General features: G+C 38.6%; 1 protein-coding gene across 2 annotated transcripts in view; it reads right to left on the bottom strand.

Moving 5' to 3' along the window:
* The window catches only part of Rimklb (ribosomal modification protein rimK like family member B), a 43,425-nt gene that overhangs the window by 7,123 nt on the left and 18,564 nt on the right, over nucleotides 1-17,738 (bottom strand). For both annotated transcript variants that reach the window (XM_028857814.2, XM_037204169.1), the window contains exons 3-6: nucleotides 12,301-12,531; nucleotides 9,615-9,701; nucleotides 8,125-8,328; nucleotides 188-4,516 (exon numbers count right to left, since the gene is read on the bottom strand). In XM_028857814.2, the coding sequence (XP_028713647.1) occupies nucleotides 4,050-4,516; nucleotides 8,125-8,328; nucleotides 9,615-9,701; nucleotides 12,301-12,531 (989 nt within the window). In that variant the 3' untranslated portion in view covers nucleotides 188-4,049. The remainder of the gene's footprint in view (nucleotides 1-187; nucleotides 4,517-8,124; nucleotides 8,329-9,614; nucleotides 9,702-12,300; nucleotides 12,532-17,738) is intronic.

Below are 17,738 nucleotides of genomic sequence, written 5' to 3'. Positions count from 1 at the left end.
GTTCATCCCATTTGATTCAAACTTTATCCCACAAACTCTTCTTTAAATTATTTGCTACCATAGTTATACATTATTTGTAAAAATCAAGTTATGATAAACTCATGTTTGCCTTTAAAGTGTTACAGAAAGAAAACTTAGAACAGTAGAACGTTAGCCTTCTGAAGGAAATAAAGGAGAGTCCAATTACCTGCCAGCAGGCTGGGCTGTGCCTGGTCCGAGCCGCTGCACTTAGCACCCACTGCACAGCTGCATTATTGGGGGAGGGGAAGTTTAGAAGGGCACTGACCCCAAAGCTCTCAAAACTTCTCACTCATCATCAGGAGGGGGGAAGAAGGAAAGTGTTTTCTCTGAGTATTTTTTGTTTGTTTGTATTTGTATATTTTGGCTCCTGAAAAGGCTGGCAAAGAACAGTAACAGTGCAAGCAATTAGAATATTTCTTCAAAAACAATTTTTAAAATGTAAAACATTAAGGAATTTTTAAAAACCAAACTTTTGTTAACATGGAAAAAAATGTCACCAGAGTTAGGCAGCCATCCCAGGAGGCATGGCAAAGTGCATTGGGATAAAGGAAATAAAATACCACACAAACCCCCAAACCAAAACAAAATGAAAACATTTCCAATCTAATCTGGAATACTAGATGATTCCAACAGCAGACTTCTGTCCATCACTAAACATTCCAAATCCAAGGGACCTAGACTGTATTTTATGTGAAACTTTTTTAAGAAACAAAAGAAAGCAGTGACCCTGGTTATAAATCCTACGATGTATTACATGTTTTATATCCTAGCACAACAGAAGCCAATGTGAATAAAGCGAACAAACAGACAAACAAACAGCGGCAGAGGTTACCTGTCTGAGCACCTACATTTTCTTAGGAAGGGAGCGTGTCTCACCAGCCAAATAGCCCACAAACCTTCTCAAAACAGCGAACCAGGAGAAAAATATAACACAAGGTTTCATTTCACAATGTCTCTAACACCCCCAACCCCAAGCTAGGGGTTCATTGAAAAGAGGCTTGCTTTTCCATGTTTTCCTTCTTGAGAAAAAGGAGATGATTGACAGTCAGTGGCCGTCTCCATTGCCGTCAGTGCTTTTTCTTAAAGTCTGAGGAGTGCTTGATGAAAGCAAGTCTCTTGTTGGATTTTTTTCTAATGTTCCAGGGTAGTTTCTTATTGATAGCATAAAGAAAGATTTCAAAGTTCATTGGAGAAAAGCCAGCAGAAATGACCAATTATAAGTATCAAAAGAAAAAATACTTATTAGAAATTTTAAGTGGCATAGTTCATATGTATAGATAGATCATCTCTAGAGTCCAATTTTCATTGCAGATAACATAAAAACATGAGAATTATTAAAATACAATTAACAATTACAATTTTAACAGCATACAAAAAATTTACAGTAATACAGATTTTGGCATGATTACACAGATTTGATAAATACATTTTTTCTCACAGGTGAAGATTATACAAAAGTTGTGAAAACAATTAGAATAAGTCAACTATCACTCATTTCCTTTGAGTTCTCCTTCTTACCTTAATGCTCTTATTCTTACCTTAATTGAGAGAATTCAAGATGAGCAACCCTGTTAATTTCATCTACTGTGTGAGTGTGATATCCAGAAGGTGGCTGGTGAAGGGCTACATTTCGCACTGGCTGATGCACAGTGGCTGCATGAACCGGGAGTGGAACTGCCAGTGAAAACTCCTTACAGAGTGCTTGGTTTAGAATGGATAACTCTAAGTTTCCTCTTTCTTTATCCCACCATAACAAGATGAACTTTTCAAATGAAGATGTTCTATTTGTTTTTAAATGCATGGACTTACATGTGTATCATAATGTATGTGGCAACCAGATCTGATTTTAGGATCTGATTACACGACTGTTCATTTATTTCTCTATACCAAATAGTAAGCACCCTCCAAAATATGATCATTCAGCAAAGTACCAAGTACTTTTATTCTGTTAGTGAATCAGAGGTACTTATGACTCCCAAGGACCCTGTGCAAATCAAATCGTGCAGATGCAATTAGAATATCCTAAAGATAAATTAGAACTCCTTATGTATCTTTTTCTGAGATGAAATGAGAGAGTTCACAGATTATAGGTACTATTCTATTTGTCAACAATCAACCTTTCACTCCATTTTAATATTATTTAATTCTATGAGGGAAACCAAGTTTTATTACATTCCTTTTTCAAATGGGGAAAACTGTACAGTTAATCATGATCAAACCTCTGTTGGAGCTGGATAATACTGATGTTTCATTATCACCTTCAAGTCTCTAAGTAGTGTCCAAGAAATTGTGTTACAGTCCATGTGAAGGAAAGCAGCACTGGAGAGGTAAGAAAAGCTGGGGGAAGCTGCAGAGAATTTGCAGGGAGATGGAGCTTGCTGTTTAAAAAGTATGTTGAACCCTGTAGCATCGCCATCTTAACACATCTTCCAGACTCAATCACTGGAATAGCTTTATCCTTGTCTTAAAGGCTCATACTATATGCAGACTGGGGGCTTTCGTTAATTCAAAAAAGGAATATAGAGTGGTCAGTACTGAAGGCTTAAGGATAGGGCTATATGAAACTCAATTATGTTAAATAAATCGCATTAAAACATCCAGTCCACCTCCCTCCAAATCTTAAGTGTATAAAGAGAAAATGCACAGTCATAACATTAAATAAAAGCATGTAGCCTTGAGTAAGTCATATGCCAAACAGTATACAAATAAAAACAAACAAAACACACACACACACACACACACACACACACACACACACACACACACACACAATGCCTAAGAAACATCTACTTTCCTATTGTCCTTAGGGGAGTATCTCTACACTACTGGAGTCTAAAGCAATTCAATTGTTTTCTTTCGTTTTAAGGAAAAAACTGCTTCCCATCATGCCATTCTCTAGAATCTATTCTTTGTTTGGTGTAAACAAAAAATAAAACACATACACTTGCATGCAACAAATATATAAACCCTCCTAAAATGTGAAAAATGCAAATACAAAAAATAGCATTAAGAAATCATTTCAGCTTTATACCTAATGACCTTTACTTGCCTCCCCAAAATGATGTCCCTGTACTTATCCTTTAAATGTTCAACTCATCAAGAGAAAAGGGGGGCACGAAGACTTTTAAATGTGTATGTTGAGTCGGTGTCTTGTTAACCAAAAAAGTAGCATTTTGTTTACTTTGGCCATTGTTAAAGATGAAGTCATAGAGCAAGGGATGTTACCAGCATGTATTAAAAATGCAACATTAACAGAGCATATATCCTTCAAAAAAGACTAAAACACTAACAAATACAAGTCAATGCACAAACTTTAACTAGTGCAACTTTATCTACATTGAGTAAATGTTACTTTGTATACCAGACATTGCAATACTGTTCATTTCCCTTTCATCATGCAAACATGCCAATTTTGTTATTAAAAATCTTTATTGGATTAGAGTCACATTACCCTCCCACCCAAATTAAGGGGGAAAAAAACAAGGATGAACATGAAAATAAGAAGTCCCGGTCAGAGCCCCTTAAGAGTTCATAAACAATTATGTGCATTTAAATGCTAGCTGAGAGAAATGGCAGAATTTTCAGATTGCTACTAAAACATTTCTATTTTTAAGCAGATGTTTCCTCTTTACAAATCTTGACACTGTGTGAAGTCATGCTACCAAGTACTTGAATCAAAACCATTCTACATAAAAACAAAAGCAAGAGACCATGGAAAAAGAAACTTTCAGGTTCCTCATGGCCTAAGAGCAGGGTTTTAGTCACTGAAAAGGTTAGCAAGAGAGCCTGCCATTTCTCTGTATATCACCTATTCTTCCTTTCTGTAGACTCTGCAAATGAACCAGGTTAAGTGTTACTATCAGAGGTCTCATCTATTTTCCCTTCTTCTAACCAATCTTACTATATCTTTCTCTCAACCTCCTGAGCATTCTCCATGAACAGCATTGCAAGTTGGTTAAGGGGGGAGGGGGTGGGGGAGGGGAGACAGTTTTACAAGGGTTTTGTTGGTTAATTATTTACCGGTGGAGTCACTCCACCAGGAGTTTGATTTCATTGGCTAGCAGCTGGTTCATGTTGAACAGCCCCCCTGGGAGCTTGGTGAGCAGCTCTCGCTCGGTGGTACTTTCAGGGTCGCTATCGACAGAGCTGGAACTTGCGCTCATGTTGTCGACAGCAGTGCTGGCAGGGGGACCGAGCTCCGGCTCACTAGTCTCACTGGCCGTGGACACCACAGAGAGCAGGGACATGCGCCGGGTGAGCCGGCCAGCGGGCAGAAGGGAGGCAGCATAGTCTGCTATGACACCAGCTACATCTAGATTACAAGCCTTATCAAAGGCGATGAAACCTACATTTGCATTGGCCTCGCAGACACAGAAGGAGCCGTCATCTTTCATCAACAGGTCAATGCCACAGACATCCATCCCCAGGATATTAGACACCTGGATAGCTAGCTGCTTCCCTTGTTCACTCAAGGAGCACATCATCCCCACACCACCTGGCAAAGAAAAGGAGAGGTAAAGGAGGGTTACCAACTTCCGGAGTAGCTTTAACACAGGCCTCTTCTAAATGGGTAATGAAACACCACCAACAACAACGCTAGTGTACAACTGGTTTGTTTTGTCCTAGTTAGACTAAAGCTTATTTATTTAATCTGGACGCCTCAGCCTCCTGAGTGCTGGCGCTATAGGCATCCACTACCACCACTGGCTTAAAATTTAAGTTTTAAATCTGCCTGAACAGAGATTAAAGAAAAGTGAGAAAGAACTCCAAGAGAAAGAAAGTCTTAGAAAGACATTAAACTTCCCTTAAGGTCTATCGTGTCTATGATAACATGGACCAGTGTCCCTCAACATCACAAGGGTTTCCAGAACCTCCCATCCCCACCAGACACCAAAATCTACAAATGGTCACAAGCCCTTAACAGAGTTTGTAGTGCCTACAACCTGCTGTGTATTTTAAATCAGCTCTGTAGTACAATACCTGATACAATGGAAACACCCAAGAGTTGCTAAAATGTTATTGCTTAGGAACAATGATAATGTATGTTCAATACAGATGCAACCATTGTAGGCTCAACTTTCCATCCATAAACTCAATTCAAACAACACTCAAAGAGTGCCAGGGAAAGGATGAGGAGCCCATGAGACTCAAGTAGAGAAGGACTGACTAGTACTTGATTCCTGCCAACTTAGCACAGTGTTTGGCTTCTGCCAAGTTCTGCTTTCAGGAACTTTTAGGAAGCAATATACACACTGAGCTTTAGTCACCAACTCTGGACTATGGTTTTTTTTTTTTTAATATTTTATGTTCTCAGTTGAATCATTCCAATCTGCAAATATGAAAGACTGTGTTTAAAATGTTTGTATAATTAGAACATCTGATTTTTTTAAAAATAATTTACTTATTTTTATTTCATTCACATTTGTATTTTGCCTTCATGTATATCTGTGTGAAGGTGTTGGACTCCCTGAAACTGGAGTTAAGGCAGTTATGAGCTGCCATGTGGTTGCTGGGAATTGGACCCAGGTCCTCTGGAAGAACAGCCAGTACTCTTAACCACTGAGCCATCTCCCCAGTCCACCAGCTGGTTTTATATATAGCAAGTAGAGAAGCCTAGCGAATTTGTGAGTTTGAAGCAGCCTGGAATTCAGAGCAAGTTCCAGGCTAGTCAAGGCTTCATAGTGAGACTCTGTCTCAAAAATAATTTATTTAATACAGACACAAAACAGGGACAAGGGATGGGGTACATACTGGGAATATGGCAATCCAAATATGGCACTCTTTCTTTATGGGTTCTATTCCTAAGAAAAAGGCTTCTGAGTCTTCATATCACTAGCCAAACATATAGGTAAGGAATGAGCTTTGTTAGCATAGAGTGAGAGTAAGAAAACACAAGAGCATCCTCATGTGGGAAACTAGCTTCAAGAAGACTAGAAAGCAAATAGAGAAGCCTGGCAAGACTTTGGGTGTAGCAGCTCTGAACATCCACAGGAATGTCGTGCATAATGGCCAAAGTAGATAGGCAAATGAAGCTGAGTCCTCATTACCCAGAGGCTGGAAAGATAAGAAGAGTACAGGAACCAGTATGGTTTCCCAACAGCTGGAAGACTAAAGCAATACATGCTCAAAAAAAAAAAAAAAAAAAAAAAAAAAAAAACCCAACAAATCTGAATAAGCCCAGGTGTGACAAGATAAATACCTAATACAAGAAAGAATACCCTAAATAAATTCAAGTTCAACAACAATAATAAAAAGGTTTTTTTTTTTTTTTTAATTTCTGTTTTGTTTTTTGTTTTTCAAGACAGGGTTTCCCTGTGAAGCTCTGGCTGTCCTGAACTCAGACAAGGCTAGCCTTGAAATCAGAGATCCACCTGCCTCTGAAGTAGTGGAATTAAAGGCTTGCACCACCACCACCCAGTCAAAAAGATTTTTCTGAAGCTAAAACAAAACTGATCAGCAACTCAACATTCCACAGAGGAAATGAAGGACAGCATGGTTGTTTTTCCATTGGCACAGTGTCGAACCTGAATCTACTGCTGTTTCAGCAGTCACTGTGTCTCTGAAGTCACTTTCATGTTCTGCTGGATCTGCCTCCTGCCGCTGCCACCAAATGTAGTTTTAACTAAACCTCTATTGTTCTATTTACCAATAATACTCAGGAGTCAGAGCCTAGGGTGAAAACCCGCTAGCTCAGAGAGGTTGAGGAACAACTGACCTTCCCTCTTCACTGCTATCTCAGAAAGAGAGCAACCTTTCACTCCACCAAACCAAAAAAGACCATTCCATGTAAAGACCCTCCCTACTACTTCCTGTGCATTTCTCTGTCCATCTTCCAGACACCCCTGACTCTGATTACTTTCTGTCAACTAGTTGCTAGCTCCTCCTCCTAACCTCCAAGGCTGATTTTATTTAATTAATGCAAATGTAAACTCGGAGTTCACAGTGTGATTGAATATCCCAAAATTTACAGTCGTTTGTGAAAGTTCAATCAGAGGAGCAGGGTGTGGTGAAAGGCAGTCTAGAGGCTGAGGCAGGAGGAGAGTTCAAGGCCAGCCTGAGCTATCCATCAAGACCCTGTCTCAGAACAACAAAAAACAAACAACCAAAAGAAAAGCAGAATTAATCAAATATAGGGAGTATTTTTAAAGCACAGACAAAAAACTTAAAACGAAATCATTAAACAAAGTGGAAAATCTGGGAATTAAATCAGAAAATAAATCTTCCAGAAGAATAATAAATAGATGGAGGATAGGAGGTAACAAAGAGAGCAATGGGGAGGAGACACTGGAGAGATGACTCAGCAGTTGGGAACACTGATTGCTCTGACAGAGCCTGGATTCCCAGCACCCACATAGTAGCTCACAACTGTAACTGCATCTCTAGGGGATCCAATACCCTTTTCAGGCCTCTGTGGGCACATGGTGCACAGATAAAACACACACACACACACACACACACACACACACACACACACACACACACAGCCAGGTGGTGGTGGTGCACACATTTAATCCCAGGACTTAGGAGGCAGAGGCAGATGGATTTCTGAGAGTTAAAGGCCAGCCTTATCTACAGAGTGAGTTCCAGGACAGCCAGGGTTACACAGAAAAACCCGTGTCCAAAGACCAAATCAAACAAACAAAAAACACTTTATAACGAACAACAGAAAATTTCTAGAACTTGTAGAGCTTATTAAAATCCAAGTTAACAGGAGGAATGGTAGCGAGGTGTGGGATCAATCACATGCCTTTAATCCCAGCACTGGATGATGTGACAAGGCCCACTTTGATGGCTCAGTAGTTAAAAACACTTGTTGCTCCTGCAGAGGTCCTAAGGTGACAAGGGGACCAATGGAAGAAGAGAGAGGCAAGGAAAATAAAAGTGGCTGTGTATGAGGAATATGCTAAATACAATATACACAAGCATGAAAAGCTTGAACAGAAATGGAAAAATTTAAGTTATCACAAAAAATAAAGTAAATTCATAATCAGTGAAATCTAATTCAATAAGGAGAAAACCAACAATGACAGTAGGGCTACAATTTCCATGTGGAAAGCACGTTCACTTTATATACCAACAGAAAGGTTCTGCATTTGTCTTTACCTAGTGAACAATTGCTTTGCATCCTTCCATCTGTCGAACAACGTAACATGGTGCCAACAACGCGACCTCCCACAACAATGACTCGCACATCCCTTCCATGAGACTCTTGAATGTATTTCTGGAACAGATATGGAGCTTCATGCCGAATAAGATGGCTTAGATCAGCTAAATGATGTTTATCTCGTGCCAAGAAAACAGCTTTGCCTAGGATTTAAAAAGAATAAAAATATACAACACATGCAAGTCATGAAATTGTGGATAGTGATAAATACACATTCTTGGGTTCCATATACTCTTTTAGAAGCAATTATACTTGTATGTTTTTGAAGTATTCTTTGCTATAACTATTGACTAAAGTGCTTTAATTATGATTAGTAAGACAATGTGAAAAATATATGGGGTCAAACTTAATAGTCATCTATTATTTCCCCAAACAAATTCTTGTGGCTAACTATTCCATTTGGGTTTATGAGAAAGAGGAGCTACATTGTATTCCTCCAAAGATTAGCCAATGTTAACCTCATTCTTTAGCAAACCCTTTTCCTCTGAGTTAAAATACACATAAATTATTACATATTAACATTCTATGATTACAATACACTAACATAGCAGTATCATAGACTTAATTTGTTTCTGAATTCTCCAATCTGTTCCTTGCTCTATTTTTATTCCAATGGAGGTATGTGTTTTTTTTTAATTTTTTTTTTTTTATGGTCACTGGAGTTTTGCCTGCATGTATGTTTGTGTGAAGGTGTCAGATACTTTGGAACTGGAGTAATCGACTGCTGTGAGCTGCATGTGGGTGCTGGGAATTGAACCCAGGTCCTTCGGAAGATATAAAGTCAAAGGTTTCTTGAACACAATTAAGTGGTACTAGCTTCAAAGTAGCTTTAGATTAGACCAGATGCCTTGCTAATGGTTTTTAAGATAAACTATTCCTAGAAAAGCAGTCTAGTTCACAAGGACAGACTAGCCAGCTGTCTGATTTGTTGAACCAAGGTTAAAGGTGCAAAGCAACCTAATTGCTGTGCCAGTCTTTCTTGTTAGGTCTGGCTGATAACTCAGGACCATGGTTAACTCTCTGCACAAATCCCTAACCTCAGTTTTATGATACAGGTATGTAACTTGAAGACTCAAAGTTCAGCCAACTAAGTTTCATTTTTTTACAATCTAAAGTTGCACTCAGGACAGAAAAATATATTTTAAGATTTAAAATGCTTTTAATTTCACTGTGCCTTGGAGAGTGCCAAATGAGTTTGTGTTAAGAAAATTAAGAGACTATGCATAGCTGAAATGAAACATTAACTTGAGATCTAGTCATGCATGTTTTATCTCTACCATAACCTCTAAACAGAAACTGCATCTCACCAAAGTGAACTTGTAGAAATCTTTTACATGTTTGTGGTCTCAAACACTTGTTGGTTGCTCTTAAATTGTTAATTTGCAAAAGCAATTTCAAACTATGTAGCACATCCACAAATTTTACGCACCTCTATGACCCCGAGTGTTCTTCACCACCATTGGGAACTCCAGCACTTCTGCTTCATCAATCATTTTAGCAAAGTTTTCATGGCCACCTGGTGAGGACAAAATAAATTTAAGACTAATAGCAAAAGTATGCTGGGACCAATTTTAAAGCACAGGACAAGGGAGGTGAAAGCAAAAGACTGATGGCTAATTTCTGTTTGTCTTGAAGAAATTACGTATAAATGACTACCTATTGAAAACAGCACCTTTGGGGGCTAGAGAGGTGGCTCAGTAGTTAAAAGCCCTAGCTACTCTTCATGATGACCTAGTTCAATTCCCAGCACCCACACAACAGTTCTCAACTGTCCAAAACTCTAGCTGTAGAGGATCCAACACCCATTTCTGGTCTCCACAAACATCACTCACCTGGTGCCCAGACAGACATGCAGATAAAACACCCATACACATAAAATAATTTTAAAAATTTAAGAACTACATGGGTACGGGTGTGTGTGTGTGTGTGTGTGTGTGTGTGTGTGTGTGTGTGTGTGTAGAGAGAGAGAGAGAGAGAGAGAGAGATTAATTATCTACACCTATATTTTAAAGTGTTTTCCTCTAGTGGTTACATGGTTTCAGGTCTCACACTAAGATTCTGATCACTTCTGAAATGATTTTTCTGCAGGGTGAGATAGATTTAGTTTCTTCTACTTGTGGCTATCTAGATTTCCCAGCAGGCAATGGTCTGTCTTTTCTCCAATGCACGTTCTGGCCATCCTTTCTGTGAGAGTCAGACGGCTGTACTAAATGAGTCTGAGTCCTCTGTTGTATCCCATGGGCACATCGGTTCTAGTGTCAGTGCTTCTGTTTGCAGCAGCAAGGATTTAACCCACAGTCTCATTTATGCTAAGCACCCAAAGATCAACTGAGCTCTATCTCCAGCCCTCTTTTCATTTCTTACTCTAGACAAAGTTTCACTAAGGTGCCAAACTGGCCCTGAACTCACTCTGTAGTCCAAGCTGTGCTTTAACATGTGATTCCCCTGCCTCCACCTCCTGTGTAGCTGGGATTACTGGCCTGTACCACTAGGTCCAGTATAGTTTTGCTTTTTGTTTTGTGGAGTTTTTTTTGCTTTGTTTTGTTTTTTGGTTATTCGAAACTGGGTTTCTCTATGTAGCCCTGACTGTCCTGGAACTCGCTATGTAAAGAGAACCGCCCGCCTCTGCCTCCCGAGTGCTGGGACTAAAGACACATTCATTCCATGCCTGGCCACCCTTACTTGCGTCTTACTGTTTCCACTGCTCAGAAGAAAATGACAGAGCAGCAAACTGAGGGGAACGGTCTGTACGTGTAAAAACAATCAGTACGATCACAGAAAAAACTAAGACAGAAAAAGGCCTAGGGACACCAGTACAATAGGAACAATTTGCAATTTACTGAATTAAGATTATCCACTTATAAAATTTTAATCCCTCACCATTAAAGGTACAATTTACTGGCTAGTGAGCCCTTTTCTCCTTCCCAAACTAAAACCCCAAGAGCATTAGAAAATCAGCCTTTAAGTGATTCACACTAATTTTGTCCTGTGTAAATACTAAAAGCAGTAATTATATAAACGCACACATATGGGGTTCTGTTCTTTATAGTAAGATAAGGAATTCATTTTAAAACCTCATTAAATTTCCAAGTATTCTATTGAACATTATTTGAAGAAATGCTTTTGTAGAAAACTATTATTTTTGTAGAAAGCTGGGTGTGGTGGCACAATCCTGTAATTCTAGCACTAAAGAAAGAAAGGCTGGAGGATTTGAAGAATGCCTGATCTACACAGCAAGTTCAAGGCCAACAGTCTCGAACAAACAAAATATTAACAAAAAAGAAAAGAAAAGAAAAGCATCATTCTTTTTCAAATGGAAGGGCAGAAAATTAGCATGATAATATTTATAGCAGTGTTACTCAAAATGTGCCTCTTGTGGCACATTTGTTATTGGCAGGTGATCAAGTCCAAAAGGATTGGAAACTTTTTCAGTTTATTGGCTGTATAAATTACTATATTTCACTTTAGTATTAATGCACATCAAACTGACTTAAAATGACCCTTTGTCAGAGAACAGTTGAGTGCTACTTTAAAGCATACTGCCCATCTTCTTTAATGAGGTCATTTTCTTAAAGAGTATGAAAATGATAACAAAGACATAAAATAGAAATACTGAACAGCTGTCTTTTACCTCAAACCCAAGGCCTGTGGGCTAATTTCTGGCCTACTGTTTGATTTTACAAGAAAGTTTTATTGGAATAGAGATATACTTGTTTAAACATTATAGTTAGCATCAGTTATTTATTCTACCAGTTAAATATGGAATACTAAACACTTTACTATGTTTCTCTGTGTGTGTGTGATTAACGTATGTGTACGTCAGAAGGATGCTAGGTGTCTTGGTCTAGCACTAGAAAGTGCTTTATTCCCCAAGATAGGGTCTCTCACTGAAAGTGGAGCTGACAACCAGCAACACCCAGTGATCTTCCTGTCCACCATCCACAGCAGTGTGGTTACAGGACACATGACTATACCCATCTTTTACGTGAGTGCCAGAGATCTGAACTCAGATTCTCATGTTTGTGAAGCAAGCACTCTTCACAAGATGACTACCTGCTGAGTCATCTCTCTAGGCCCCCTCCCCCTCAATTATACATTCTCATTTGTGATCTCACCATAAGAAAAAGTATCTGGCAGAGGTACACCATGGCCTGCTAACTCTTGAAATGTCCAGAATTTATTAACACAGTTCAAGATAGCTTGAGGTCGGTTCATCAATCGGCACCCCATCTTCTCTAGGTGGCGCAAAACAGTGATATCACTATCACTCTGCACCCATGGGGTTGGAACTCTGACTACCACCACCTGTGGGTAGGCAGAGATTAGCTCTCCATTGATCCGTAGACCTGAAAAAAAATAATAATAAAGAAGTTAAAACCACTGGAAGGAGTATGCAACACAAAAGAGGACATGGTGGCTCAATCCAGCAATTCTATCACTTATGAGACTGAGGCAGAAGAATCTCTAGGAGTTCAAGGCCAGGACTAGAGAATGAGGTCCTAGTTTTTCTTTGTAAGTTCTTTTATGTAATTTATTTATAATTTAAAAAAAGTTAGATTCAATGTAATTCCAACCAAAATCCCCATCTCATTCTTCACAAAATAGAAAAAACTATCCAAAAACTCTGATGGAACCACGAAACAACAACAAAGATGTTCACTGTCCCTACCAATTAGGAAAATAACGAAACAATAGTTAGAAAATGGAAATAACCCGAATGTCCTTCAACCAACAAACAGTTAATGAAAATGTGGTATATGTACACTGTGGAATGCTTTTCTGCAGTAAAAAACAAAAATGAAATCATGAACTTTGTGAGAAAATAATGAAACTAAGAAAGATCATATTGAGAAAACATTGCATCTTCTCTCTTAGCTGAGCCTTCCAGCTCCAAATCTTCCAGCTCCAAATCCAAATGTGACTACATTTTCCAGAGTAACCACAAGAAACCAGGAAAGTAAAAAAGGGCTCACTGCCAGAGTAGAGGGTGGGGTAGGGAGCAATAAAGTGGGGAATAGCAGAGTATAGACAACTGCATCAGGGGCATGGGAAAAACAAGATGGGGCTCTAATCAGGGAAGAAGGAAGACAGTCACAGTAGAAAGAGAGGGGAGGGGAATAATGGTTAAGGATGTTTGAAAATGCCATAAGGAATCATACTATTAGTGATCAAGAAAAACCTATAGGATACATGTGTTTAGGTATAAATACACATATATAGTTTAAATAAAATTTTCTTATCTGGGCTGACAATGCTCCCTCCTAGAGCCAAAGACCACCTAATAAAAAGCCCAACGCCAGACATGAGAAGCCCTCTTCTGAGTTGTCAGCCAGGGTTGTCCAAGAGACCCAAAATCACTACAGGCTATTGCTACTGCTGTTGGTTGCTTCCTAGAGGTACAAGTAATTCCCTATTGCTGAAGACACCAAGACAGGGTCAAGAGGCTCCTGAACTGGAACAGACCTGAAAGCTTCCTCCCTGAGGACCAACTTCCATTATACCAGAAGGTGTCGTGCAAGCTTCCAAAGGATGAGAAGCAAAACAGTTCTACCCAGATATGACACCTATGAACAACAATGACTAGCATAGCACAATAATGCTAAGAGTGCAGTAGTGTCATGTATAATTTGGTGGTAACTGACAGCTCTCTAGCTAAACTTAAGGTCCACTCAACAAAGGGGAAGTCATTCCTAGTATCAGAAACCTAGCCAACTACCCAGGGCTAGTGAACTCATGGGTCTTGCAGGACAACCTACAGTCTATATATACTAAGTCAGCATAATCCCTAACAATAATTTATAAATCCTTGTCTCTACACCCACAGATAAGTGAACTTCTCTTTCTTTGCAACAGACAGACCATTATAGAAAACCACAACCAATCAAATTAAAAGAGTTGTGGCGCTCAATCACAATGGACATATCTACAAACAACTCTGCAGCACTTAATTTAAGACTCAGGGATCACTGTGAGGGGACCATGAGATTTTAAGAGTCAAAGGATCAAGGAGTTTGCTGTAAGACTGTGTCTCCTAGTAATGTCAGAAGCTACACCCATTAAGTTTCATCAACATGACTGTTTAAACATGAGCTGAATAAGGGCAATAGCAACAGACATGCTAATGTGGACAGGAGAAAGCCCAAGAGGCCTCAACCCTAAACAAAGAATTACAGGCAACTAAGGAATGCTGAGAGCCAGAAAAATAGTCTTTCCCAAGAAAGAGCACACTAGTTTCCCAATACCAATGGTCAATACTAAAGAAACATACAAGTTAGCATTATATAGACTGAGCAGGTTGTATTTTATGTATTTAGGAATATGTATGTACACACACACACACAATTCATGTACCAATACTTAATGAAAAGAGGGCATGAATTTGAAAGATCAAGGATATGAGGGTTTGGAGGGAGGAAAGAGAAAAAGGAATAATGTGATTATATTATAATCTCAAATCTAAATAATATTTTTAAATGTAAAAAAAGTAATAATAATATAAAGGAACAATACAATACCAAAACAAGCCAGGCAGTGTTGATGCACACCTTTAATCCCAGCACTTGGGAGGGAGAGGCCAATCTGTGAGTTTCAGACTAGCCTAGTCTACAGAGTGAGTTCCAGGACAGTCAGGTGACACAGAGAAACATTGTCTCAAAAAACCAAAATAAATAAATTAAAATAAAATACCAAAGTTTATATCTCAAAATCAAATGCATTGTGTTGTTAATACTAGACCAGAATAGAGACATTCTTCTCTAAGAAAAGCAAAAATCTCAACTGACTTATTAACTAAATTATACACACCAGTATAATATACACTACCATTTAAAGAGATGGCATAATATATTTACATTCAGAAATGAAAAAGCAAATATATAATGAACTATTAAGGGGACATTTGAGAATAAGTTTATTTGCACATATATAAATACAAAATTTCTGAAAGAGTAAATGACTGGGCTGACTTCCATAGGACAGGCAACAAAGTAAAAATAAAGTAGAACAGGAAATTTCAACACTGTACTCCATGCAATTTTCTTTCTACTTTGTGTTTTGTGTGAGTTTTTGAGTTCATCTGCTTCTATGATGAATTTTTAAATTGAATTTAAGAAGGCAATAAGCAATACAGGAAAGATTTTTATATGAATTACTCCTTAAAATCTTTTGATTTTAAAATAGTACATGTTGCTTAAAACACTCAAATATAAAACGTCAAGATACATTTTACCTTCCACCCACCACCCTGCGTACTATTACTTTTCTCCACGGTCATCTAATTCATACCTTTTTTTAAAAAAAAATCAAGACTTTTGCATATTCTTTAACATAAATGTCTCCCATCACTTAAAATTACACTAGAGATTTTATTCTCACTTCCTTCTTAAAATGGTTTAAGAAATGTCATGATTAATCCTTTCCTGAACAACTTTTCATTCTATAAAAAATATACTGTGGGTACAAGTTAGAGCCAGAAATCACAAACAAAAACAGGAACAGGTCATGTGCCTCAACTATGATTTGTATTAGTATAAATATAAAAATATGGCTGACAGCAAAAAAGTAAGAACACAAAGTAACATTTTCTAAACTAATGAGTTCACACTGCCCTTTCAGGTGCTCACACTGGGTACCGTCTGCTCATAACCCATACCTCAACTTTTTAACTTCTCCCTGGCATGAAAGGGGATTAGAAGCTCACCACTAAAGAATGAGATGACAATCATAAAATCTGAAGATGAATTTCTACATAATTTTCACCTTCAGACAAATACTAATAACCTAGATTCACCTGGTAAGAGTCTCAATAAGGGACAGTGCAGTGGCATTTGCTCTGCCCATGGCCTTGGGCTATAGGCCCAAGGAGGCATCGCTTCTTGCTGTTGTACATGACCTCTTAAAAGGAAAGGGAGGGGTCACCAGGTCCCTTCTCCCTGCTTCCTGGTGTGATGGAACTGCCAGGTGGATTGGATTCACTCTCAGAACAAAGGACAACTTCAGCATCCATTCATTCACTCTACCTGTGACTGTGAATACCACTAGCAATTTCAAGTTCCTGCCTTGACTTGCCTCCAAAGCTGTACTGAACAGCAGGCTAAAAATAAGCCCACTTCTCCCTGAAGTTGAGGATCTTGGCTGGAGTATTTTAGTACACCAATAGAAGGATAAAAAAATAGTCTGAAGAAAGCAAACAAGCATCAGAACCAGAGTCAGGTACCACAGAGTGTCAGATTTTCAAACACTAGGAAGCTGGGTACAGTAGCTCACACCTGTGACCCCAGCACATGGGAGTCTAAGACAGGAGAATCTCCACAACTTTTAGGCCAATTTGAGCTACACAGAGTTCCAAGTCAGCCTAGGCTAGAGTGAAAGCACTATGACTGACAGTATAAGACTTCCTTTCTTTTTAAATAATTTAACTTTATTTTATGTGCATTGGTGTGAAGGTGTCAGATCCCCTGGAACTGGGGTTACAGACAGTTGTGAGCTGCCATGTGGGTGCTGGGAACTGAACTCAAGTCCTCTGGAAGAGCTCTTAACTACTGAGCCATCAATCCAGCCCCAGTATAAGACTTTCTATGGAAAAAGCAGAAAGCATGCAGGAACAGGCAGAAACAAACAAAAAGTTGTACATATGGAAAACACTAATTTAAAAAAGTCTTTGATAGAAACTTCACTACACTGGACTTAGCAGAGAAATTAATCTCAGAACTTGATAATCATGGCAATCATCCAAAAATAAAAAGTAATTTTCTTTTCTTTTTTTTTTTTTTTAAAGAAAGATTATCTAAAAACTACAGGATGGCAACAAGAAGTGTAATTCATATGTAGCATAAAGTACATGTAACTGAAAAATAAACAGAAGTATTATAAATAATAACTATGACTTTTCCTCAAATTAATGTCAGGTGCCATTTCAGAGCAGAAAACTCATAAAAAAATATACCATATAAATTACATCTAGGAGGGCCACAAGAGGTACCTCATGCCACTAATCTCAGCACTGAGGGGTGAAGTAGGGGGTCAGATGTTTCAGGGCAGCCTGGTCTACAATATCCCACATTATAAGCAAGCAGAAATGAGGTGGCCTGGTCTACAATATCCCACATTATAAACAAGCAGAATGGAAATCAACCACTTGTTTGATGAAGGTTGTTTTCATTCCCTTTCTCCTTACAGGTCAGCTGACACAAGAGTTTGACCCAAGTATGCCAATTTTGAAAACAAGGAGACTTGCTATCAAACGGGGTGGCTTTGAAATGAATCAGGGAGCCTGAAGTCCAAACCACAGTCAGTAAAACTAAGAGATAAGCAGGGAAAATATAAAACTGGCAGCCCAAGGACAGAAACCCACAGGCCAGTTGAGCCAACCAACTCGTTTAGGGTTACACTATAGTTTTTTGTTTTGTTGCTTTGCAATTAGGCATATAATGAGGAAAATGTTCCAAAGGAAAAAATCCTGAATTAGGCATATAATGAGGAAAATGTTCCAAAGGAGAAAATCCTGAAGAACATTATTTCTAATTTAAAAAAAAGAGAGAGAGAGAGAAAAGAG

Source organism: Peromyscus leucopus, chromosome 3 (genome assembly GCF_004664715.2).
Source record: "Peromyscus leucopus breed LL Stock chromosome 3, UCI_PerLeu_2.1, whole genome shotgun sequence".
Taxonomy (NCBI): domain Eukaryota; kingdom Metazoa; phylum Chordata; class Mammalia; order Rodentia; family Cricetidae; genus Peromyscus; species Peromyscus leucopus.
This window is presented reverse-complemented; position numbering and strand designations above follow the sequence as displayed.